Genomic DNA, 25,906 nt, shown 5'->3' with positions numbered 1-25,906 from the left:
CTTTAAGTAGCTTAATTATAAGTAATTCAACCAGAAAAATTATGATATAAACATGTAGCAATACTTACATGTAATACTAACCAAGAGGGACCTTACTGCAAATTCACAGATCTGTTTCCATTTAGCATGAAATTTGGATGTGATCACAGGGATGATGATCTCTGCCGGAACATAGAACTGAATTGAATATGTCACAAAGATGCCAAAGGAATACAGAATTTTCACTGATTGATATAACCTGTTAAAAGAATATTTCAAAATTCAGTGATACTTTTCCCCCCAGACGTATTGAGGTATAAGTGACAAAACTGTAATATACATAAAGTGTAAAACATGATTTAAGTATGCACTGTGAAAAGATTCCCATAATTGAGTTAATCAACACATCCATCACCTCACGTTTGCCTTGTTTTTCTTTTTGGTGAGAACACTTTGGTTCTAGTCTCAGCAAATTTCAGTTAAATACTACAGTATTTTCAACTATAGTCACCACATTATACATCAGATCCTTAGAACTTCTTCGTCTTACAACTAAAAGTTTGTACCCTTTTGTCAAACTCTTTTTTCTATCCACCAGCCTCTAGGAATCTGGCTTTCTTCCTTTTACCTTTAATGTTAAGATAGGTAAGAAATCCAACACAAATGTANAAAAACTATTTAAATAAAAAAAAAAAAAAAAAAAAAAAAAAAAAAGCCAGCTGACCTCTACTAAATTTCTAGATGACAGATGGACAGTTCATTTTGACAAGCCTAGAGAGCTTGAATGTGGCAATGCAAAGATTTCATAATCTTTCCAAATGTTGTTGGAAAATATTTCATTTTAGGCTAAGCCAATGTTTTAAAAAAATATTTGATGTTTATTTTTGAGAGAGAGAGATGGAGGAGTGTGAGCTGGGGAGGGCAGACAGAGAGGAAGATACAGAATCCAAAGCAGGCTCCAGGCTCTGAGCTGTCAGCATAGAGCCCGACACAGCACCCGAACTCCCAAACCACAAGATTGTGACCTGAGCCAAAGTCAGCCACTTAACCGACTGAGCTACCCAGGTGCCCCTAAGCCAATGTTTTAAAGGCTAGGCTGAGTCCCATGAGGACCTAATGTTTTTTTCTCAACTTTCTTTTAAAAACTGAGCATACTGTTGGTCTTTGATATCTTATTGATCCACATATAAAAGAAAAACTTCACATTGAACTTAGAGTTATATTCTCCTTGCTTAAAAATCTTGGTTATCTATGTCATTAGTTGCAGAAATATCATCATTCTTAGGTCCAAAAAGAGGGCATCTAAATGGTTTCAACTCGCAAAGTTGATTACATAGGAACTCCACTTATACTAAGTTACATTAATAGGGAAATAAAGTCATTAGGCTGGGTTGATGCCCAGTGCTTCAAAACAGCACAGAAATTTTCAGTTTTATAAAAATCTGTAGATTTCTACATTGCCGACAGTGTCTTGTCAAAATCAGTATACACGTCCCGATAGAGACTTTGGTTAACTGCCTTTTGTGTGGCCAAAGAACACTTTTAAAATGTTGATTGATAGTGGCACAGAGAGAAAACACAGAATCATAGGACTCAGAGCATTATTCAATTTACTCTCTTACGTTACAGATAATAAAATTATGTGTTGTGTTTTTTTGAAATTTTGAATATTTTACAATTAAAATAAAAAAACCATTGCTCTTGTATTCTTTAAAAACAAAACAAAAACAACTGGAGAGGAGGCCATGAATGGAAAGTGCCGCATTAGCCACATCATCTTTAGGCAGAAGCATCACTGACAGCCCCAATCTCCCCTTCAGAGCCTTGCTTTCCTGCCTGCCAGGCCTATGCACAGGGAAGAGTGTGTCTTCCTTAGGAGGGAAAATACAATCATTTTAAAGGGATATAAAACAGTCCATTTTTGGCAAAGGAAGTCCTCAACATTAATTAGGCTTTAAGCTTATTTCCGATGTCTTAAGGCTTATAGTAAAGATTATCAACAATTCTCTAAACTGTGGCCAAGAAAGAAGGAAGTCAGTAAGTCTCCTTCTATAATATATGCATCACAGGGGTAAGGGGAAGGAAAAACAGCCAAGTAGAAAGAGCTTTGAAAATACTGCAAACAACGTAATTAAAGAAAGAAGGAACTCCTTAGGGCTAGCAACAATAAAATCGTAATACTGAAATGATTTCAGGATTTACTTCTCAGCTTGAGGCTTAAAATTTAAATATGAATGGTCAAATTATTGCAATGTACAGAATAGTGGAAAGACTCCTGCTTCATTTATTCTGATATGTAACTGTAGACAATTAAATGAATATTCTTACCAGTTTATTATCAGAACATTCCTTTTGTTCAAATTATCTTTTAACTTGTTTTTAAACGTGGTTAACAATATATTTTAAAATACATCATTATGCATATAGGTATAATTACTTTTCTATTGATTTAAAACAAGTTATACATGCTAAGGATCTGGTTATTATTAATGCCAGTCAATAATATTGATTATATGCAAATAGTATCATTTGGTATTAGAGTTAATGGAAAATAAAATGATATGAATCTTTTACAGGCTAGTATACTTCTAATTATCAACCACAGAAGAGTAATATAGAAATAAGAGTGTTTAAGAAAAGCACTGCAGTTTTTAAAATCAGTTGTTCNAGAGAGGCAAACCATGAGAGACTCTTGAATACTGACAAAAACTGAGGACTGATGGACTTTGCGGGGGGAGGGGGGAGGGGCATGGAGGAGGACACTTGTGGGGATGAGCACTGAGTGTTATGTGGAAACTAATTTGACAATAAACTATTTGTAAAAAATTAAAAAAAAATAAAAAAATCAGTTGTTCCATTTTTACTTCTTTTCTAAGAATCTACTCGTTTCTATGTTTGTCATCTATATTTTCAATCACCCTAAACTATTTTTCTCTAATCATCTTTTCAAAAGATATTATCACCTTTTTTCTTAATTTGGTTGTAAGCAGGCATCTATGTACCAAGTTTTAGAAATGAAGACTTTAATAATCTACTCTTAAACTGTATCTCCAAAGGACAAAAACTTTAAGTTACAGGAATTTGTTTTGAAGATATAGAAGAATGTAAACAACTTTTAAATAACACTTAATGCACACTACAAATTACTGTAAAACTCACTGCCAAAGTTCTTGAAAGTTAGAGACTATGATTTATTCTTCTCTGTATAACCCCCAATGTGCTTAGCAGTTGACAAATATTTATTAAGTAAATATTAATAATAAAAAATGGATATGGATAGGTAATTCTCAGAAACCGTATCTATTCAATATCACAAATAAAAATACTTCAAAGAATAAAATAATTCTTGCTGGAAAACAACATTTATTATACTGGTAGCAAAGAAATTTAATATCTTAGTAAAGAACATAAGTGTGTTTTTTAAATAATTACTTTGCAGTCAATATATGAAATCTATGAAATCAGATTAGGGAGCAACTTAATGTTCCAATGAAAACATTAGTTTTAAAAACACAGCATTTCAAAATTTTCAGAGCTTCTATTCTTTTCCCCACATTGGCTAGCAAATCAATACTTACCCTAAATTTACAGCTAGGAATCTTAAAATTTTTGAAAAGACAACCTGGGAAATCGCTGCTGACTGCTTCTCTTTCCTGCAAGGCTGAATACAAAAAGCTATGCCTGGAATGACTCTGATAACTCACTTTCCCTCTTAGACCCTTGGTGATACTCGGGCTAAGAATCTGAGCTTAGTTCTGTTAAGAAGAGAAGTCTGAGGACTAGCTACAATCCTTACCAAGAACCTCACCTCATGCTAAGCTGAAAAATAATGCAATAATGGTTTTTACTCTTCACAACTACACTGAATGCTGTAAGCCACTCAACTTTTATAGCATCTTCATTAAACTGTAAGTATTACAAGGAAGAGATTTTTCATCTGTTCACTGCTAGTGTCTGGAACAGCACCTAAAAGTACATAAAAGGCATACAATAGGTATCCGTGAGATGCCCTTCATTTTGAATTTAATATAACTAATAATAATCATTCTAATGAGAAAAGTCAGAGGCAGTTTGGGCAGGCCAAGATTCCCAGTTACAGGCAACTTTAATATTGGAAAAAATAAGTCTGTCGCATAATTTTGAGATCCACTAAAAGTTGTAATGAGGAAAAAAAAAAGAATTTGTGAGGGAGAGGACAGAGAGAATAGTCTAGGATGTATGAATCTTATTTTTCCAGTTTCCTTCAATTTATTTCTCTTACTGCTTTTTTATTGTACCCTTTGGTGAGTCCATTCTTGCCTAAATATTTTCATTGTAGGGAACAAGCTCCTCAGATCTCACTCCCTGACTGCCTGGTAGGATCCATCAAGACACAGCTTGATTACCTGCTGTTACTTGTCAGCTAGTTCCCAGAATATCCGTGCTCATAGCTCATGTATGCTACCAACATGGGCTAGACTTGGGGTTTATTCTGTTTGGGGAGGAAAATGAAGAACCAGTTCAATTATCTTAATAAATTAAAATGCCTGCCTTAGGCCTTCCCTGTTCTTATATGGTCTTCTCTATTTTTTTTTAAAAAAATGTTTATTTATTTTTGAGAGAGAGAGAGAAAGAGAGCATGAGCAGGGGAGGGGCAGATAGAAAGAGAAAGACACAGAGACAGAGTTAGAGAGAGAGAGAGAGAGAGAGAGAATCCTAAGCAGGCTCCATGCTGTCATTGCAGAGCCTGATGAGGGGCTTGATCTCAGGAACCATGAGGTCATCACCTGAGCTGAAATCAAGAGTTGGATGATTAACCTACTGAGCCACCCAGGTACCCCAATCGTTCTTCTCTATTTTTTAACTGAATATTTCGTATCCAATACATACTTCACAAAAAATGCCACATGTGGGGTAGCAGAAGCACCTTACTGCTTCTCAATATTTGTTTGTATGAAAAGCTAATACCCTTGATGTTTCTTAGTGGAAGTGCTATGCGTGCTGAATGAGTAACATGTAAATTTATTCTAGGCCAGGATTTTTCAAACTCTAATCATGACCCATTAATGGGCTATATTAATTGAGTGAGTTATGAATATGTTTTTTCCCTAATATATAGACTGGAATAGAGAATATCAGGGGATACCATATGCAGAAATATGTGTTTTTATTTAACCTTATACTTAACAGTTATTTATATGTGTAAGGGCAGTATGTACCATAAAAACTCATATACACACAGACACACAGACACTTAATTCTATGATGATTTTTCTATAAAACATTACCCTCTCTTACTATGGGCTATAGTGAGAAAAGGTAAAAAGTCACTACCTGGAACCAAATAAGAAGGCATGGTAACTGCCAGGGAAAAGGTAAAGGGGTATGGAACAGACCTCGTGTTTCCAGCTCGTAAAAAGCAAGCAAAAGAACAAAAGTGAACAAAGAAAACCACAACACAAAGATATTTGTTCCTACGATGTATATACCATCGCTCACAAGGACACAGTAAGACAGAACTCACATAAATACTATTTGCTATCTTAAGTCCTCTTGTGAACTTGTTATACCGCCACTGATGCTCAAATCTCCATACCTTCAACCTTCCCTTACAACAATGACACAAACTAGAAACCATCATCTGATGGCTTACATTCCAAAAATTGCTATCAGAGCAGGTAGAGAGACCCATAATCTAAACACAGTCACCCGGAAGATTTTACAATGATGTGGCATCCATGGCCAACATAAATACTGTTCATCTGCTGATTTCCACATTCTGATATTTTCTTCAGGCTAATTTCATGCACACTTTTCCTACTTAGGACTTCCATGATGGTAAGAAGAGTCTATAAATTAAAGCAGTACACAGCAATTTATGTCAAACCCTGGGACCACTGTGTGAAGAACGGCGTCTACATAAAGTGATATGAAAAACCCTTCATATCGATCCAGACAAAAAGAAACACCCTTTTATGATCTGGGCTATGTTACCATCATGGCTTTATTTGTATAGTGTTTTTAAATCTAGTATCCAAAAGATTATTTCCTCTTGGTTATTCTGCTTGCAACGGCACCGTGCCTTTGCACTTCAGACGACACACTAACTCCTGGAGGGTGGCAGCATGCTAGGGCTTCTCAGAGGATGGGCTATACACAGTGGGTCGCCTGAAGTGTCAGTTTCAAAGGTTTTTTTTGAGGGAGAACTATTTTTATAAAAAGCAACATCAAGATTATGATTATGTAAAAGGTCTACTTTTTAAAACACAGCATGAGCTGATGCTATGCTTGAGGCAGGCTATTTGGGCAAGTCTTTGCTCAAGACTCCCAGGAAAGCACTTTTTTCTTCTTCTCTCCACTGTTATTTAGGTTACGTTAGTGGAAGCCTTGGAAAAACACTGCTGAAACATCACTCAACTAGGACTAGTAGTGGTGCCTTGGTGATACTATCAGGTAACACGGGAAATGCTATTAAACCTAGAATCCTATTTAGCAAACATTTACTAAGGGTCTCTTAAACTCTGAGCAATGTGCTAGATCACAGAGATACATCATAAGTCTATAAGATGAAGGGTTCCTGACCTCATGGTGCTTATACTCTAGCTCAATTATCATTAAAATACATTCTTTGCTTCGAAATCTAAATTTGATACATTGCACACTACTACTCATAACTAGTTTTAAAAGATGTCACCTTAGTCAATAAACAGTTAATAACTTGGAGCTTTTCTAATTCATACTTGCTTTATCCCAGGGCTGCTTTCTAATTCAGCATTTTCTGGTAGTAATGCCCCTGCATGGCATCAGAAGCCCTTTACAGCTCCCCTGAGCTAGCAGCTACGGGTTTCCTAGGCTGTTGCAACAGCCATCGGCTTTTATACTGACAGTAATGAGTACACTGCGCATTCTCTGACTTCCTAGGCCAATATCATCCAAAGCACAGGGAAGGAAAGGAAGAAGAGACTTATAGAGAGCACAATAAGAAAGAAATCTTAGATATAATCCCATGGTCATTCTGGTCCAAACTTCTCCTTTTACAGAAGACTACCACTGTAAAAAGACATGCGTCTCCTCAGCAGTCTTTCTCAGCCTTGGCTATTGTTCTAACTGTCCCAGCTGCCGAGACCATAATGAAATGGAGAGTAGGCCACACAAGTCTTGTCTCCACAAGGAGAATAAACTACCCAACACAAGTTATCTAAAGGTGAATGACAAATCTTCACTTGCTTTCCATTTTCCCCCAGATCTTTATTTCTTAGGATACACATACTAGCCTTTCTTCTAAATGAAAAGCGGTTTACTTAGCTTTCTTGAATAGAAATGATGATGCGATGGTTCCTTTTTATTCAAGACTTGTAACTAATTCTGTTCTAAGTGTAAAGTCATAGCAACTGGGGATAAGGGGAGCGTGGGAAGGGGATGTGGAAAAAGGGAAGGATTAAATAGAGCTACTGCAGGGACAGTATCACCCCCGTGGGATTTAGTGAATAGCAGAAGCATTCCTTACTCGTCCTTCCCAATGTTCCTTAACCATGTTCTTAACTCTCTGGGGACAGGAACACCTGAACCCGATGTGTGTGCTCCCACTTCAGTCCCTTCCCTCGAGGAAGAATTCTGAGATTGTTTCCACCTAATTTTAGTTTTGACATGAAAAGTCATTGTCAATTTTATTTATAAAAAAATTTTTTAACATTTATTTTTTTGAGAGAGAGCAAGCATAAGCAGGGGAGAGGCTGAGAGAGGGAGACAGAAGATCTGAAGCAGGTTCTGTGCCGTGAGCACAAAGACTAATGTGGGACTCGAACTCTGGATTGTGAGACCATGATCTGAGCTGAAATCATGAGTTGACCTCTTTACTGACTAAGCCACCCAGGCACCCCTGTATCAAATTATTAAGATTTACTCTAAATATTATTCTAAGTGCGGAAAAATATCAGTTTTCTAGACACAGTATCTGAAAAGAGGAACTAAGATACTATAATTCTTAGCCTGATTGTCTTATATTAGCTGTATAAGTTGCTAGTCCATATTAAATCGTTACAAAAAGAAGCATATTTGGAAGAAACAAAATTATATAATCAACTATAACATAGGTTAATAAAATAAATGCTTAAAATTATGTATCTTGCTTGTAGTCATGTCTCTAGCCTGAAACAAATGTATGACATTTGAACATGTTTCCATCTTGAAATACATTTATAAAATGTGTCATGGCTAAAGCAGAACTAGAACTTTAAAAAATGAACACACTGCATATGCGTCCCTTGTGCAGCCTGGAAACTATTCTAGGGATATTCTCTCTACCACAAATGGCTTCCTCTATGCATTTGGTCTTACATTTTCGACTCCAATAAAAACCCGAGACGTAGATGACTACTGAATGGTAGACAAACAAGAAGCCAGTCAGAATATATAATATTTTAAAATATTTCAAGTTTCACAGACTTCTATCCAAGCAGCTCTAGAAGTGTGACATTAATTAAATCAGCAATTTAATATTTATTCTTTGTATTTATCAAAACTAAGGAGTTATCTTCCATTTTATAAATAAGGGAGCACATCTACATGGTAATCAATACCAATGCCTTTTTAAAATCTCCAGGGACCAATCTCTGGAAGAAGGAAAAACCTAAATATTGCTTAATTTTGCAGAATATGGTTCTAATATTAAGATAATATTAAGATGCACCATATTATTTTTTTATAATGAGTCCTACCTGTGTTCTAAAAGGACCTGGGGTATGTACAAGATTAAAGCTGACCAGTAAAACAGTGAGGGTCACAAGTGACGGGTTTTATTACTTTATCTGGAACCGAGAGTGTTGGATTTTTTGGCAGCAAGTATATGTATTACATTTTTTATTACAGTGAGTCCATATTAAAAGAATCCATGTTTTATTTTATTTCATTCAAATCTGCAACACCCTACAATTTTTAATCTTTTTAAAGAATCCCCATAGGATCTATAAAATACTAGATGGTCTCCTCTGAAGATTATGAAAAAATTCTAGGTTATACAAATAAGAAATCACAATAAAAATTTTAAATGTTTAAACCATAAATCCAAAAATATCTTTGTCATCAAATATTGGTAAGCAACATCTAGAGAATATACAAGCTAGGAAGAAAATCAGGTCTACCTACCATACATCCTGGGGAAGATTTAAAGTTATACTGCCTTTAATTTCATCACGGAAACACATGTATCCTAAGGTAGCTAATGTTACATACAAAGTTGTAACAATTCCCATGCCAATATTCAATGCTTGGGGGAAGCGTTTTGATTCTTTCATTTGATTTTCCAGTGGAAGCACCTGAAAAGAGAATGTAGGTAATTCAGAACGATCTGTCTTATATTTACACAAGTATTCTTCTATATATACAAACTAATCCTTCTATAGCTTATATGCAAATTTTATTTCCTTAAAAAACCTTATAATTGCTGAATATTTTTCTTGGTGTTATATATATTATTTACACTACAGATTTTTAAATCCTTTAAACAAAAACATCTGAAATCACCTCTTAGTAGGCAAACCTGTCAGGTTTTTGTAAATAAACTTTTTATTTTGGAATAATTTCAGATTTACAGAAGAATTGCAAAGATAAACAGAAAACTTCCATACACCCCCAACCAGTTTCCCCTACTGTTAACATTTTATACTACCAAAGTACATTTGTTACAACTAAGATCCAACATTGGTATGTTATTATTAAACTCCAAATTTTATTTGGATTTCATTAGTTTTTCTACCAATGTCCTTTTTCTGTTCCAGGGTCCCTTCCAGGATGTCACATTGCATTTTGTCACCATGTCTCCTGTGTCCTTAGTCTTCTCTTAACTATGATGGATTCTCAATCCTTTATCATTGTTCATCATCTTGACAGTTTTGAGGAGTACTGGTTAGGTATTTGGTATAATTTCTCCCTACTGGGGCTTGTCTGATGTTGTCTGATGTTTGGACACTGGGATTATAGGTTTTAGAAGAAGATATCACAGAAGTGAAACGCCCTTCTCATCACACACACTATCAACACGATTTATCACTTGGTTATGGCAGTGCCTGCCAGGTTTCTCTGCTTGTAAAGGTCTTTTCTTCTTTCTCATATAGTCTGTTCATTGGAAGCCAAGTCACTATATGCAGCCCATAATCTAGGGACTGGGGAGATTAAGCTATACCTTCTGGAGGGGAAGTACCTACATAAGTGATTTGGGAATCCCTCTATGTACATATATTTAATTGCTCAGTTATATTAGCATGCATTCATGTATACTGTTTTATACTTTGGGTGTGAATCCAAAGCATTTATTTTGTTGCTCATATTGTTCTATCTTTGGTCATCATGATTAGGTTCTTGTATTCTTTGTATTCCTTTGACATGCCTCTGTTCTTTTGTTTTTTGAGCACTTCCATACTTTTGGGCACTACAAAATGCTCCAGACTCATCTTGAAAATCCTTGTTTCAACCCCAGAATCAGCCATTTCTCCAAAGAAATTTGGTTCTTTTGTTGTAGAATAGTACTTAGAAATCAAGATCTGGGTGCTGAGTGGACTTAAAGTGACTGTGTATTTGTGCTTATAGGACTTCTCATCTGATAGTGCTAGGAAATACATGTGTGGGTACTAACCTATGTGTATTCATGTTATAACTGCTTCTGTGTCCACCTGTATCTACTGTGTGTCAATTGGATGAATAAGTTATTTTCATTATGTAAAAACAAACTTAAAAAAAAGAAGAAAAAGGCTAACTGAAGAGTTAAGCTACTTTAGGCAAATCTTCAGAGGTTCTGGCCATGTGATCTGATCATACAGTAAAAGACACTAAGAAACAGTTAACAGCAATTATTTACTGAGTTCTTACAATTTACCATTTTTTATTGAAATAAAATTGGCATATAACATTATATTAGTTTCAGGTAGACAACATAACAATTTGATATTTGCCTATACTGCAACATGATCACCACACTAAGTCTAGTTATCATCCATCACCATCAAAATTACAATTTTTTTTGTAATGAGAACTTTAAAGATTTATTCTCTTGAAGACTTTCAAATATGCAATAAAGTATTACTACCTACAGTTGCCATGCAAAATTGACAAACCTTTAGCTAGACTCACCAGTTAAAAAGGAGAGAGGACACAAATAAAATCAGAAATGAAAGAGAAGTTAAAACTGATACTACAGAAATACAAAGGGTTGTAAGAGCCTATAATCGACAATTATAAGCTGATAAATTCAACAAGGGTAAATTCCTTGAGATATATAATTCCAATTCATATACCACGAAGCCATAGAAAATCTGAATAGAAAGATTACTAGTAAGGAGACTGAATCAGTAATCAAAAAAACTTCTAACAAACAAAATTCCAGGGCCAGATGACTTCACAAGCAAATTCTACCAAACATTCAAATATGATTTAATACCAATCCTTTTCAAATTCTTCCGGAAAACTGAAGACGAGGGAACACTTCTAAACTCACTTTACGAGGCCAGCATTACCCTAATATCAAAAGTAGACAAGGACACACACACACAAAAAAGAAAGAAAATTATAAAAAATATCCCTGATGAACACAGATGTAAAAATCCTCAACAAAATAGCAAACTGAATTCAACAACACATTAAAAGGATCATACATCACAATCAAGCGGGATTTATTCCTGGGATGCAAGGAGGTTTCAGAATCTATAAATGAATCAACATGATACACCAAAATTTATCCTTTTATTATAAAGGATAAAAATCACATGATCATCACCACAGATGCAAGAAACACACCTATAAAATTCAATATCCATTCATGATAAAAATACTCCACAAACTATGTACTTGGGCAACATTACTCGACATAATAAAAGGCCATATACCACAGTCCCACAGCTAGTATCAACTCAACAGTGAAAAGCTGAAACTTCTCTTCTAAGATCAGGAAAAGTCAAGGATGGTCATGTTCACCCTTTTGTTCAGTTTAAGTGCTCCTTCAATTCTAAATGATAACCTTTCCAGGTAAAGTATTCTTGGTTAGAAGGGGTTTCCCTCCCCCCCTTTCAGCACTTTGAATATATCATGCCACTCCTTTCTGTTCTGCAAAGTTTCTGCTGAAAAATCTGTTAACAGCCTTATGGGAGTTCCCTTGTACATAACAAGTTGTTTTTCTCTTGCTGCTTTAAAAATTCTCTCTTTGATTTTTGACATTCTAATTATAATGTGTCTTTGTGTGGGTCTCTTTGGCTTCAGCTTATTTGGAACTATCTGTGGCCCTGGATGTCTGTTTCCTTCCCCAGGTTAGGGAGTTTTCCAGCCATTATTTCTTTGTTATTTTTTATGCCTCTTTTCCTCTTTCCTCCATTGAGGACCCTATAACGCAAATGCTATTCTGCCTGATGTTGTCTCATAGGTCCCTTAAGCTTTCTTTACTTCTTCCATTTTTTTTTTCTTTCTCCTGCTCTGTCTCACGCAGTGAGTTTCACTGCCCCATCTTCGAGGTCACTGATCAGCTCTGCTTCATCTGGTCAGCCGCTAAACCCCTCTAGTATATTTTCCAGTTCAGTTACCACATTCTTTAGCTTTGTGACTTCTGTTTGGTACTTATATTTTTCTTTCTCTTTGTTGAAATTCTGTGTCTACCCATTCTTCTCCCAAATTTCACCAGCATCTTTATGACCATGACTTTAAACTCTTATCCAGGTAGATTACTCATCTCCATTTCATTAAGGTCTTTTTCAGTTTTGTCTTGTTCCTTCATTTGGAACACATTCCTCCATCTCATTTTTCTTGACTTTTCATGTTTGTTTCTGTGTATACATCTCCCAGTCCTGAAGGAGTGATCTTGTGTAGGCGATAAACTCTGTCATTTAACCTTGACCTAGGTCTTGGTTGTCTCTTGAACTTTTGTGATTGTCTAAGTAGCCTGATTTAATCTTAAGACGTTACAGTTGTTGAGGGTATGCCAAGACCTGCCAGTGTTCCAGTGTGAGATTTTAGTCAGTACCAAGTTTCAGAATAATTGAAAGCTGGATTCTTGGGCAGCAGCATTTAAAGTACAGAAATACACAGTCCTCTAAGGCTATAACTGTTAACACTGCTGATCTCTACAGGAGAAGATCTGGAGGGGTCCCCTGGACAACAGTTGCAAAAATGGAGGCTTCAGACAACAGTATAAGCTCCTTTCCAACATGTATCGCCAGGCTGTAGCAAGGCCAAGGGAGGGCACAAGATGCTATCTCTCTGTCTGTGTCCCGAGAGTGCTTTGGTAGCCTCAAGATGCGCAGCAAACCTGAAGCCTGTCCCTCAGGTTACAGCTTCAGAACTTGTAAATAAGCCTTTTTCGCTGACAGACTAGGGTGCGTTTCAGTCAGCTGTCTGTGCAATGCCCTAGAAATGGCAGCCTGCCAAGAACCATCTTTCCCATTGTTACAGCCCCATGGGGCCCTGCAACATAAACCCTCCTAGCCACCAGGGCCAGGGAGCAAGGGGCGTCCCTGAGTGGACTATACTGCCCACAGCTTTGGTGTGGCAGGGGGAAATGCTGGGGGCAGAGCACGCCCACCAGCATTAGCAAGGCGGAGGGAGGCTGCGGTGTTTGAGAGTGACCCCTGTGCCAGCACCACAGAGGGAGACTGCCAAAATGCTGCCTACCAGTGCCTCCATCCCCGGAGAAAGTCCCAACATGTCCCTGCCCCTCCAGAAGATTCTTTAAGATTTGCAAATGAATCTCCTCCACATATAATCTGGGCACTTTTCAAACTGCAGCTTTTATGCTACGTTCTGGGGCAAGTGAGTCCATATACAAGCCTTTTAAAAAGGAGTTTCTCAGGTCCTACAGTCCTTTGGATCCCACAGATGTAAATCCCACTGGGGCTTGTCTCCCCAGTGCAGGTCTGAAGGGTTGGGGTGCCTGATGTGGGGCACAAACCCCTTGCTCTTCAGGGAGAAGCTCCCTATATTGGGTTGCTGCACTGGGGGTGGGGTTTCTGGTGAGACCACCCCTCTGTGTCCCCCATTTGTCTCCATGGGGCCCTTTTATCCTCTGCTGTGGAAAGAACTCTTCAGCTAGTGTTCAATTCTTCTTTGGGGGGGATCATTCCATATGCAGCTGTTGACGCAGTGTGTCCTTGGGAAGAGGTGAGTTCAGGATTCTCCTACTGACATCTTGGACCACTCTCTGCCAGGTATTTTTCTAGATGCTTTGCATGCAGCATCTCATGTGGTCCTCACAATAACACTATGAGATAATAATTCTAGTAATATCTGCACTTTTGAGATGATCAGGTCCATATGGGAAGAGTAATTGGTTAACAGAAGAGAGAACAATTTGGATGCTGTAAAGATCACCCAGACCTGAAATAAAGGGCAACAGTGAAGAATGGTGCCAGTACCAACAGAAAAGGAGAAAGGGAAGGAAATTCACATTTCATAGGCTCCTTCTGTGGCAAGCAGCATTTGGGTGTTTCAAATGTATTTTCATTTATGGGAAATAGGAAAGAAAAATAAACCTGCCTTCATTACTGATGGAATGGGGGAACCAGGGACAAAGTGAAAGGAACTGCTCCGATGTTTACCATCCTGTGAAAATAAAACTAGAAGTAACAGGGAAATGTGAAAGCGAAGCTGGTTTTGGATAAGACAGTCTATGTCGTACTTTGAAGCTGCTGAACTTAAGATGTCAGAGGAAGAACTTAACTGGAAATGTCCGATAGTTAACTAGAGTTTAACTAGAGACATAAGTGAAAACCTGCATTTATTTCTGTTAACGGTGATGCGTGGAACTGTAAGAATATGTGAGAATTCTCTAGGGGAGAATTTGGAGAGAGCAGGACCCGAACCAAAATGCTGTAACATTGTCCTCTAGATCTATTTTGTCTGTGGTTCACATAGATGTGTATAAGCGGTTTTGCTCCTATACCAAACTATCTGACAATGAAACATAAGCTACAGAGCCGAGAGCGATATTCTATTTCCCCCGAATCTACCCATTCCAGGCTTTAAATAGACTGGAAGCACCTTGAATGGACATATTTAAGATCTTAGAATCCTCAGGGTGCTGGTATTTCTTGGTATCAGCTTTATGATAATATAATTTCTCAAAACAAATATGACATATGCAAATCTTAAGGGAGAATTTATATGTGGTTCTTCTATGTAATGGTAACTTTGTAACAATTTCAATTCACTTCAAATCATCTAATCTATAAAATATGGTGTTTGGGATCTGTCTGAACATAACTTCGGCTTGGCAGAGTAGATGGAATACAGATAAAACAAAGTCGGCCTGGAGTTGATTTTTAAAGCTGAGCAATGCTTATATGAGAGTTCATAAGACTATTCTCAAGATTTTGTATCAGGCTTGAAATTTTCCTTAAAAACATTAAAAATCAGCTAAACTATAATTCGAGTCTATCCTACCAAACTGCAAACAGTGTTCTAGTAATGAAGACAATAGATATAAAAAAGAAAAATGCATTTTAAGTATGGGTTGACTACATAAATCTTTTTGTTGACTTAAAATTTTTTAAAATAAGAATAAAGAACAAATCCTTACCACTCCTATGCCTTCAAAAGCAAACACAGCAGTACCAAAAAAAAGTGGGTATTTTTTCCAACCAGCCACTACTGGAAGGTTGTGAGGATTTGGCATATTCTGGAGAAAGAAAAAAATAAGAGAAGTTACATCTTTACTTATTTTAAACAACGTAAAATGAAAGTGTGAAATATATACTTTTGAGCTTCACAATGACAAATGTATGTTATAAAAGTGAATAATTCTTTCAATAGACACTTCAAGCATCCTATGTTAAACGTAGCCAAGCTGTTAGAATTTTACTGCCAAAAGCCATTGTTTCCCCATGCCCACACATTCCACCTGAGCTCAATGCTCCTGATTACCTGTTTCCACCTTCAAGTCCCAGGCTGTTCACACTGGGTATGGCTCCTGGCACAACAGGAAATAACATAAGCATACTCAGTCTGAATGGAGCACCATATAGTCAGTTATCACCCACTGCTCATGGTGTCCAGTGAAATTCATTTTCTACTCTGTTTTGCTCTTTCAGTCTCTAAGTTACCTGGTTCCTGATTTTGGCTTTCTACCTCATAACTCTGCTGCTTCCTCGTACAGGTCTCCTTCTGGTTGCAGTGTCTTATGCTTTAACCAGCCAGTTGCCATTACTTTTATTATTTGTATTTATTCTTTGTCCTGGCTTTGATTACTCGCCCCCGACCCACAGCCTTGTTCCAACTTTTGCTATGTGGAAACTCACAAGCTGTATATCCTGTTCAAGATCTCTGGTTCCACAGTGACTACATCTTCCAGCTACCCCAAGCCTGGTTCCCACTGTTTACCATCCTGTGTTCTCTGCCGTCCTTAATGTGAAATCGAATTCAACGCCAAGAAAAGAGGATGAAAAAATAAACTGAAGTGTAAAAAGCATATGGATAATGTGGGTAATAAAGAGGTCTAGAACATCTGAAGCATAGGGAGACTTGTGCAACGTAACGGTGATACATGACGGAAAATACAAGTTATGGTCAAAATGAAAAGGGTATTTAAGTTTTGGGTCATTTGAGAATACCTAACTGGTATTCTCCCTCTCTCTCAAAAATGAATAAATGTTAAAAATTTAAAAAAAAAAAAAAAAAGGCTCACACTCTTCCCTCTACCTAAGGAACTTCCTTTCCTGCTCCACTAGTTCTTACATGCTCAGGTAAGGGGTCATGAACTACAGAAAGCCTTATGAGATGTTCTTGCCTGTCCTCTTCCATCTTACGGGCAACAGGAAAATGTCTACAGGTTTTACAATTCAGGGTGGGGGGAATGAAACACACCCATCATAACAGAGTTTGTAATAAATTGCCAATGGAGGTTTTAGGACAATTGTAATAGTAATATACAAGATGGATTGGATCAGGAAAGAATAGAGCAGGGATTCTTGACCCTTTCTGAGTCCTCGGCCCCTTTTAGAGATGAAAGCTATACACTGCTCAGTAGAAGAATGCATATATACATACAGAAACACTAAATCTTACAAATCATTTTAAGGGATTGGCAGATCCCCTGAATCCCATCAGCCAATTTTTTTTTTAAAAGAATATTCTTTATAGGGTTAGGATCCCCTGACTTCGGACAATTAAATCAGCTGATGTTGCATACTTCAGAGAGAGGTTACAGATTAGTAGAGTGGCAGTGACTGGAAGTGGTTCAGAGGTGAAAGAAAATTATAAAATTACACCTCTAGACTGGTTCAAATCTTGCAATGTTACGCAATTTACTGAGGCACTCCTAAAGCTTACAGCTCAATAGAGTAGACGTGACTATCTTCTGCAGCAATGTCAGAGAGCCCAGAAGCAGATTTAGCAAGATTCAAAGCCAGGCCTGAACACAAAGCCTGGGTGCTCCAGCTGAGCAGGACGCCCGTTTGCAGACTGTCTCCTGTGTGCCTCATAATGAAGTGGGGGTCTTTACATGCCATTACTTTTACGTCCAATGTAAACAAAGAATGAGTTACTAAGAAACATAGGTTAAAAACACGTTATACTTACCCTAACAACATACTGATATATTATCACAAGACTGACAGCCATGGAAAGGTTGGCGAGGAATGAAAGCACAAATAGATTCTTTAGCTCACGAATGAAGACCAAAAGAATTATAAATGGAAGAAAGCAAAGCATATATATCCTTAGGTCAATACTTCTTCTCTCACATGGATTTGATGAATTGGTACTATTCAAAAGGAACACTTTACTCTCCAGGAATCCTTCATGAACCTATACAGGATTACCAGGAGAATAAGAAAGAGGGGGAGAAAAAACTTTCATCAACTTATAAGTAACAAAATATAAAGAAAATTAACTATCTATACACTCTATGATGATTCCTTTACAATAAATAAAATGTTTATATTTTTTCAAGATATTCTAGCTTCCTAGAAATACATATTCATCTAATTTAAGGATAATTAAAATAGGATAATTCTTCTTTGCAAAAGAACTTCTTTTATCATACTGTAAAAAGAAAGTTCACTAGAAAATTATGAGGATGAATTTACCAACGTATTTTGAAGCTTTGTGCTCATGCTTCCAGCAAAGTCTCATTTTGCCTCTGAGATAATCAAAAGTGGAGACATACTTGCCTAGGAGGACCATATTCTACTCCAGATATCCTACTCTGACTTACTCTCTTCAGAGGAGGAAACAAGCTCTAAATACCTCTTAGACATGCACAGTAGTCAAAATAAAGCTTAGAAATCATGGCCTAACTTTAAAGCTGTTTTATAAAACAACTTTATAAATTATCATCAATATCAAAGGGGCGCCTGGCTGGCTCAGGCAGTTAGAGCACACGACTCTTGATCCTGGGGTTGGGTTCAAGTTCCATGTTCAGTGTAGAGATTACTTAAAAATAAAATCTTTTAAATAAATAAATAAACAACCACTACTACCAATAAGTATTAAAAATCCACTAAATTTATGCATGGCCATGTGCTAGATGTAGATAAATTTTTGCTAGAGCAAAAAACTTCAATGAATCAATTTTAATCCCACCACTTCTATAAACCAACATTCAGTGTTCAAGATAGATACAATAATTTATAGTTTCCACATATTAAAAATTGTCTTATTCAATTAATCACATAACACAACTTACTAAAACAAAAATAACATTATGGAGGACTCTAAAAACACTCTTAAAAACTCACAGCAGAGGTATATAATATTATAATTTAAATAATAGGGAAAATCTATTTGCCCACAAACACTGTACCTCCCATTTGAACACAATGACATTATCAAGTCTCTAGATACATAAATTCTTAAGAACAAGATCCTATAATAACAATAGGAAGCATATTTTGAGTACTGAATTAAATATATACATCTCATCTAATCCTCAAAACAACTGTCTGAGATGGATGGTAGTATTAATATTAACTTATAGTTGAGGAACCTGAGGTTTAAGGGAGGGTCTAAAAAACAAACTTACATAATATCAAGCCAGTAAGTGGTAGTTCTAGGATCCAAACACAGGTGGGAGACACTAGAATTTAGCTTGTGACCACTGTGTGTTAACTGGATCAAAACACTGCAATTTGGAAAGGGGGCCTTGCCCAATTAGCTCCTTGCCTTCTACATCTCTCACTCTAAATATAATAAGTATTAAGAGGTCCATAAGTCAAAAGTCTAGAACAAAATTATAATGATTAGCAATTCAGGGGTTTAATTTTATACTTCACCTGTGATAAACAATGTTTAGTATCACTACAAATATACACATCATCTTAAACTGCAGGCAATGTATTTACTAGTTTTAACTTTGATAGGCAATCTGTAAGTCGTACTGGACTAACAAACTCTCAGGTTATACCATGAACCATTTAAGAAATGCATACATCTTGTAACTGGCTATCAAGACTTTGTATTTGAATGTTTATTTGTTTTTTTGAGAGAGAGATAGAGTGCAAACAGGGAAGGAGCAGAGAGAGAGGGAGACACAGAACCCAAAACAGGGTCCAGGCTCTGAGCTGTCAGCACAGAGCCCGACGCAGGGCTCAAACTCACGGAACATGAAATCATGACCCAAGCCAAAGTCAGTCGCTCAACCAACTGAGCCACCCAGGTGCCCCCAAAACTTTGTGTTTTAGAATTTGAAATTAGAAGCAAAATTGGTAATTCACATTAGTTGGCTTTTAAAAATACATTTTATTTGTTGACTCATTTTTCCAATAACACAATTATTTATAGCCAAATGCCTCTGTATCAAAGAATACAGAATACTGCCAATAATCAGATTAGATAATGATCAACATTAAGCTCTAACAAGGATACCTGGCAAGAGAAAACCAGTTATACAACCAATTTTAAAAAGGGTTTTTGAATGGTGAGATGGTTGGGAACATGAAATTAATTCTATCACAAATATTTCATAAAATTTAGTATTCTTTGGCAGAAAAATGGTTATAAAAATTGTCAGGATTAAAAAAATAAAATAAAATAAAGTGTAGATACATACCCAGAGCAAGATTCAGGTAAACATTTGAGTCCTTTGGTGCCCTCTAGAGACAGATATTGGCTATCTAATAGGACTTCCTATGATCTCACATGTTTACCAAAATGCAAAACACTGAAATAAATATTATAAAATAAAATTACTAAATTCAGTTGTTTCCATTTAAAGCTTCAATTTACTAAAGTCTACTACTTATTAATTTTCAATGATTCAGAAATTTAATGGTTAAAATTCCAAAGGTAGATTATATTCAGCAGAGCTAAAATAAATACAAAATTAAAAAGCCTTAACACCCTTTATTTGTATACTGCTTTACATTTTGCAAAGGCTTTCACAAACTTTTTGTCAGCTGAGCCTCATGATAAGTTTAGGAGTAACAATGGGAGATTTTGTTATTATTCCCATTTTACACATAAGGAAACTAAGGCTTGCGCGGGGATAAGGAGATCTTGCCCAGTGTGTGATTTAAAACTGAGAGAGAAGCAATTTGAATTTGGATCGTCTGTCTTTAAAATCCACGGTCTTAAGTATCACTATATCTTTTTTCTCTTAATATCATATCCCTTCCCCCCTCTTCATGCCCGTAAACACTACTTTATCTATCTGAAAGTTTCTAGAGCATCTTCGAGTAGGAACAGAGGGGAGCTACGATAGCCATGATGGATTAGAATCGCTGGAGGTACTATCCACCCATTTTCTCCTGCCAACTGTCCACAGTGACTTGCAGGGAGCAGAAACAGTCCTGTGGCAGTTACAGAGGAGGAGGTTCACACATCTGTATGGCAGCTAAACCCTTACTTCTTTGATCTGATAACATATATTGCACCTTTGATTTCACGTAGTTCATGTGGTAATAAACTTACAGTTTTTAACAGTAGTAGCAACTGGTAAAGCTATAATCAAACAGTGTCTATTATGGGAGACTGCTATAAAATGTGAGAGAACAGGTGTGCAGAGCGTGAAAATCTCTGATGCTACTGTTTCAATGACCATCTGTCTGCTCTGCAAAGGGGAGGTGTTCACCATGGCTTTCAACTTTTCTCAAGTCTGCATGTCTTTTACCATGTTGCTTTTTACGACTCAAAAGGACTTTCACTGTTGCATCTTTGGCAGGCATTCTCCTCCCAGAGGAGTCACTTGTTCTACCTGGTCTCCTTAACACATGTGCAAATGAGTTGATTTCTTCCATTCAATTCTGGAGGCAACTGATAATATTTCATAGGAGAAAGTCACCAACCCTAAGCTTATAGACATTTATTGTATGCATTTATATCCTCTATGTCATATGCACACACATACACAACTAAAATCAGACAAGGTCCTGTCCAGTGATGAACAACTAATGTAACTGGTGGCAGCAGTGTGTCACAGAGAGACCTAGGTCTCAGTTTAATCCACATGACCTAGGGCACACTGCTCATCCTTTGTGAGATTCAGTTTACACATTCAAAAAATGAGTGTTGTATATTACAGAGTAGCGGTAAAAACTAAATGAAAAATGTCACACTTTATTAATACATGATTATAAGGCACTGTTGGCATTATTCATAAATTCAAATCAAGTTTGTTGCTGCCTCTCCTAGGACATACTAGAAGAGATACGTTACTACCATGTTGTACAATCCTGGAAAAGGATCATTTCCATCGTATTTTATGTAAATGACTGGTAAGATGGTATGTCTTACCAGTTCTTGACAACAGAGTCTCTTGACTGAGTTAGTAATCAAAAGAACATGCAACTTGTGGAATTAAGTACTTGTAAGTCAAAAGCACATTGTCTATAACGATTAATGCTAACAAAAGCATCAACTCTCTTATTTATAAGGAAAGGTTGACTCAGTGAGCCTTTCGAACATTAAAAATCTAAGCTAGGGGCTTTAGGAAATTATGGCCCATACACCAAATCCAGCCTAACACCTAAATTCTTCAAATAAAGTTTTACTGGAATATTGCCATATATATTCATTAATATCATTATTTTCTATGGCAAAGTCAAAAAGACCATATGGCCTGCAAAACTGGAAATACTTATTATCTGGCCTTTTCCAGAAAATTTGTCATTCCTGGTCTAAACATAAAATGAAGCATACTTTATATTTAAAAAAGTGAGTCAAAGATATACTTATATATCTACATATAGATTCTTTAGAAAACATATTCAATTATTTTTGCATTAAAATACCTACAAGCACTATATCTTACTCTGTAAGATGTCTACTATTGTACAATGCACATATGGACAGTTAATAAATGTTATTGATTAAATAATGATTAAAGCAGAACAAGGTGTAATGTACTAGTTACAAGTTAAAGTGCATAAAGAAATGTGTTCTGGCTTTGTTTTAATAGCGGAGCTTTTTTATTTCAGTGCTTTGCATGTTTGTTCAAATTGATAGTCAGTCTCTACCAAGACTGCAAACCACTTCCTTTTAAAGCGAACCCTTAAAATATGGAGAGAATTACAGAACACTACACATTTTGGACATGGTATCTTTTTAGACAATACCAATAATTACTGGATTTTAGTAATGCCCACACTTTACTTCACTTTTTAGGTTGCTGGCTAAACCATATACATTTACTTATAAAAAATTAATTTAAAAATATGCTCCCAAAACACCTGCTTATCTGATTTTGAGATCTAAATTTCAAATATGTAAGAATCAGTTAAATTATGTCCAGTTCTGATCTGACAGAACAAACACTATTGATATATAATGTCAAGAAAAGTAACATCAACAATAGTAGCAGAAAATAGTAGCAGAAAATCCAACTTACAAAAAATAAGACTAAAGGAAAATTTACAAAGGAACATGCTTTATGAAAGAAACACATTTTCATATTCAACCATGGCTTACTCAAAGGAAATACGATGCCAAAACTATGGAATGGGAAGAAACTGATGTCCGTAACTGGAGAGAAATACTTACTTGTTTTACATTTTCAGCTAAGAAGACAATATAAACACTACAGAATCCCAGCTGGGTTATCACCAGGAAAAAGTCAACCACACTCCTGAAAAGAGACACCCACAAATAAGTATTGATAAGAGCTAAGGATATATTAACATATGTTTTCTCTTTTTAAACTATTTTAAAACATTTTACCATAGCTTATATTCTTTTCACTTCCTTAAAATTAGTAAATAAAATTTATTTTTCTACAAAGATCACACATTTATTATTAGTATGTGAACTAGTGAAGTATTACTCAGCAAAATGATGTTCCATTCAGTGAAAAGGCCAAAATTTCCCTATCATTTATTTCTGAAATTCAACAGTCTGGGCATCTGCTTATAAAATGATTTCATGAAAACATTTCATCTTTTAGATTAAGCCCATCTCCCCTACTTCCTGAGCTCTTTTTCTGATTAACCCAGTGTGGTTCCCAGCTCTCTTGGCTTCATGTCATTTGCAAATATGATGAGTGGGCATGCTCTCCTCTATACAAATCACTAATAAGAACATGAAATGAGAGAGCGCTGGGGGTGTGGCCCTAAATCATAAGACCAAAGACTTCTCCAGTAGCTTAGCTCTGAGTAAGCTTCAGTAGTATCTCTTAATGAGGTCCTTAAGAAAATTCCAGCCACAATGGCCCCTGGGTGGCTCAATCAGTTAAGTGTTTGACTCCTGATTTCGGCTCAGGTCATGATCTCAGAGTTCGTGAGATGGAGCCCTGCATCGGGCTCCGCACTGACAGTGGCAGAACCTGCTTGAGATTCTCTCTTTCCCTCTCTCTGTTCCTCTCCCTCTCCCACTCACTCTCTCTCTCTCTCTCAAAATAAATAAACATTTAAAAAAAGAGAATTCCAGCTACATAAAACAGTGTACAGAAGAGGGAAAGGGATGTCACCAAATTTGCATAGTTTGGGTACTGTGGTTAATTGAGTTATAAATCTGCCTACATATTATTAATATGCAGCCCATTCTTCTCCATTTTGTTCAGGGAATGATGAGCGACTACAACAGCATTCATCTATTAATTCATTACAGTCTTTGCTTGACAATCATTCTCAAGCTGTCAAACAATCTGGCCTACATATCTACAGGGCTTCCTTCTCTCATTTGAAACTGGAAGGGTCCTTGCCTATTTTCATTCTTGCCATAACTATAGCTCTCATGGTTCTTCAGGGATCTGCTTATTGTAAAGAATCTTAGTACCCTGAAATGAACTCAAGTTTCTTCTTTCTGATGAAATACATACATTTAAGTATTCCCTTAAGATCTTTTCATTAAGCTTTGATTTTAGTATCTTACCAACAATCATTCCAGCCACATCTACCTGAAAGTCATTCTTCTTGACAGAAAAAATATACAAAGCTGCCTCTATTCTGGGGCAGAAAAAGGAAGAAGGAAGGGTTCTGGGGGAAAATCCTAGGGCTTTAGGTTGTCTTCCTCCTTCTTCTACTTGGCATATCAAGAACTCTGAGAAGCTCATAAATAAATGGAACTTCCTGCAAATCCCCAGAAAGGCCATATTTAACCATAAACTCTACTAGCACTGTTCTTTTCCTTCTTTTAATTTCCACAGCACATACCACTGCCAGCATTTTGTTGATTACCTATGCCTATTTTTCCAGTCCTGTCTTCATCTGGCTTTGATCAGCCATGTCTATCAATGATAAAGCTACATTTAAATGATAAGATAGTAAAATAAGATTGTTCTAAAATAGACACTTCAAATGTCCTATGAGCATGTAAGCCAAACACCACAATTTTATCTAAAATAAAGAGACTGAAACATTTTTCTTGCTTTTTCTCCTTTCCTTAAAAAAATATTAACATGATTATATCATAGATTAGACAGATGCTTTATAATTATCACTTTATTTAAAATACTATGATAATTCTGTGAAGTAAGTATCACCATAAACTCATTTGATAACAAGAAAACTAAAAGAAAATAAGTCATTTGAATCAGGTCATAAAACTGAAAAACAGTAGAGTTGAGATTTGAACCCGAATTGTCTAACTCCAAAGATTATGTTTATTCCCCCAGCTTTATCATGCTTCTGTTCATGTATCTTGTCAAATTAAAATACTTGAAAAGTAATGTGATTTCAATAACTAGATATTAGAAACATAGCAAGTGCTTACCGTCCCCAGGCTGCCTGCTTCTGAAGACAATTCCAAGGACTTACTTCCATAGCAAAACTCACAGTGTCACTATAACCTAAAGTTGACTTTTTAAACCTGTAATTTAAGGACATACTACAGATGAAAAAGGCAAATTTAAGTTGGTCCATAAATCCACCCCTTGAAAAGAACATCAAATAAGTAGGAAAAAAATAAATGCAAGGGTATACACTGACAGAGGAGTTTTTGAGATTTTCAAGACCTGCGCGCTTTAAGATATGTCTCATGAAATTTTAAATCTGTTCTTTTTACTAATATATTAGTTTTTATCTACCATTAAAGTTTATATATTTGGAGAAGTCATATGACATAAATATTTATGCTTCACTGATTTATATATTTAACTATTTCAATTATGTAAAAACATCAACTACATTGTTCATGCCTACCTTATTCATTCTTAGAAGAGCATTATTTTATGCATCTGCACAGGGCTTTACAGCGTATTTACACATAAACTATCTTATCTAATCCTTAGCCCCATAAGGTAGCTCTCATTTCCCCATGTTTTCTTTCCCACTTTTTTTCAAGTATCATTATTATTTAATAAATGACTGGCCCAAAGTTTTAAGAGCATTTAAAAACAACAGCAAAAAGGCTTAATTTTAGAATATTAGTTTACTAGAATAGGCAATATTTATTTTTTTAAAGTTAGTCCATTGTACAGTGGAAGCATTTCATGATACAAAACTAAAGAAAAAGAATATTGTTTTATCGACTATTTACCAACCCACATATCAGCAAAGAACACCAAAGACACTATATCCTAAAACGAATTCCTAACAAATTAAAGACCATT

General features: G+C 36.1%; 1 protein-coding gene across 2 annotated transcripts in view; it reads right to left on the bottom strand.

The window, feature by feature from the left end:
* The window catches only part of SLC36A4 (solute carrier family 36 member 4), a 101,248-nt gene that overhangs the window by 8,906 nt on the left and 66,436 nt on the right, over positions 1-25,906 (bottom strand). For both annotated transcript variants that reach the window (XM_077780615.1, XM_077780613.1), the window contains exons 5-10: positions 25,069-25,164; positions 22,903-22,987; positions 17,506-17,733; positions 15,509-15,607; positions 9,103-9,272; positions 69-238 (exon numbers count right to left, since the gene is read on the bottom strand). In XM_077780615.1, the coding sequence (XP_077636741.1) occupies positions 69-238; positions 9,103-9,272; positions 15,509-15,607; positions 17,506-17,733; positions 22,903-22,987; positions 25,069-25,164 (848 nt within the window). The remainder of the gene's footprint in view (positions 1-68; positions 239-9,102; positions 9,273-15,508; positions 15,608-17,505; positions 17,734-22,902; positions 22,988-25,068; positions 25,165-25,906) is intronic.

This window comes from Crocuta crocuta, unplaced genomic scaffold (assembly GCF_008692635.1).
Source record: "Crocuta crocuta isolate KB4526 unplaced genomic scaffold, BGI_CrCroc_1.0 scaffold78, whole genome shotgun sequence".
Taxonomy (NCBI): domain Eukaryota; kingdom Metazoa; phylum Chordata; class Mammalia; order Carnivora; family Hyaenidae; genus Crocuta; species Crocuta crocuta.
Note: the sequence above shows the minus strand (reverse complement) of the source record. Positions and strands in the feature narration are given on the sequence as shown.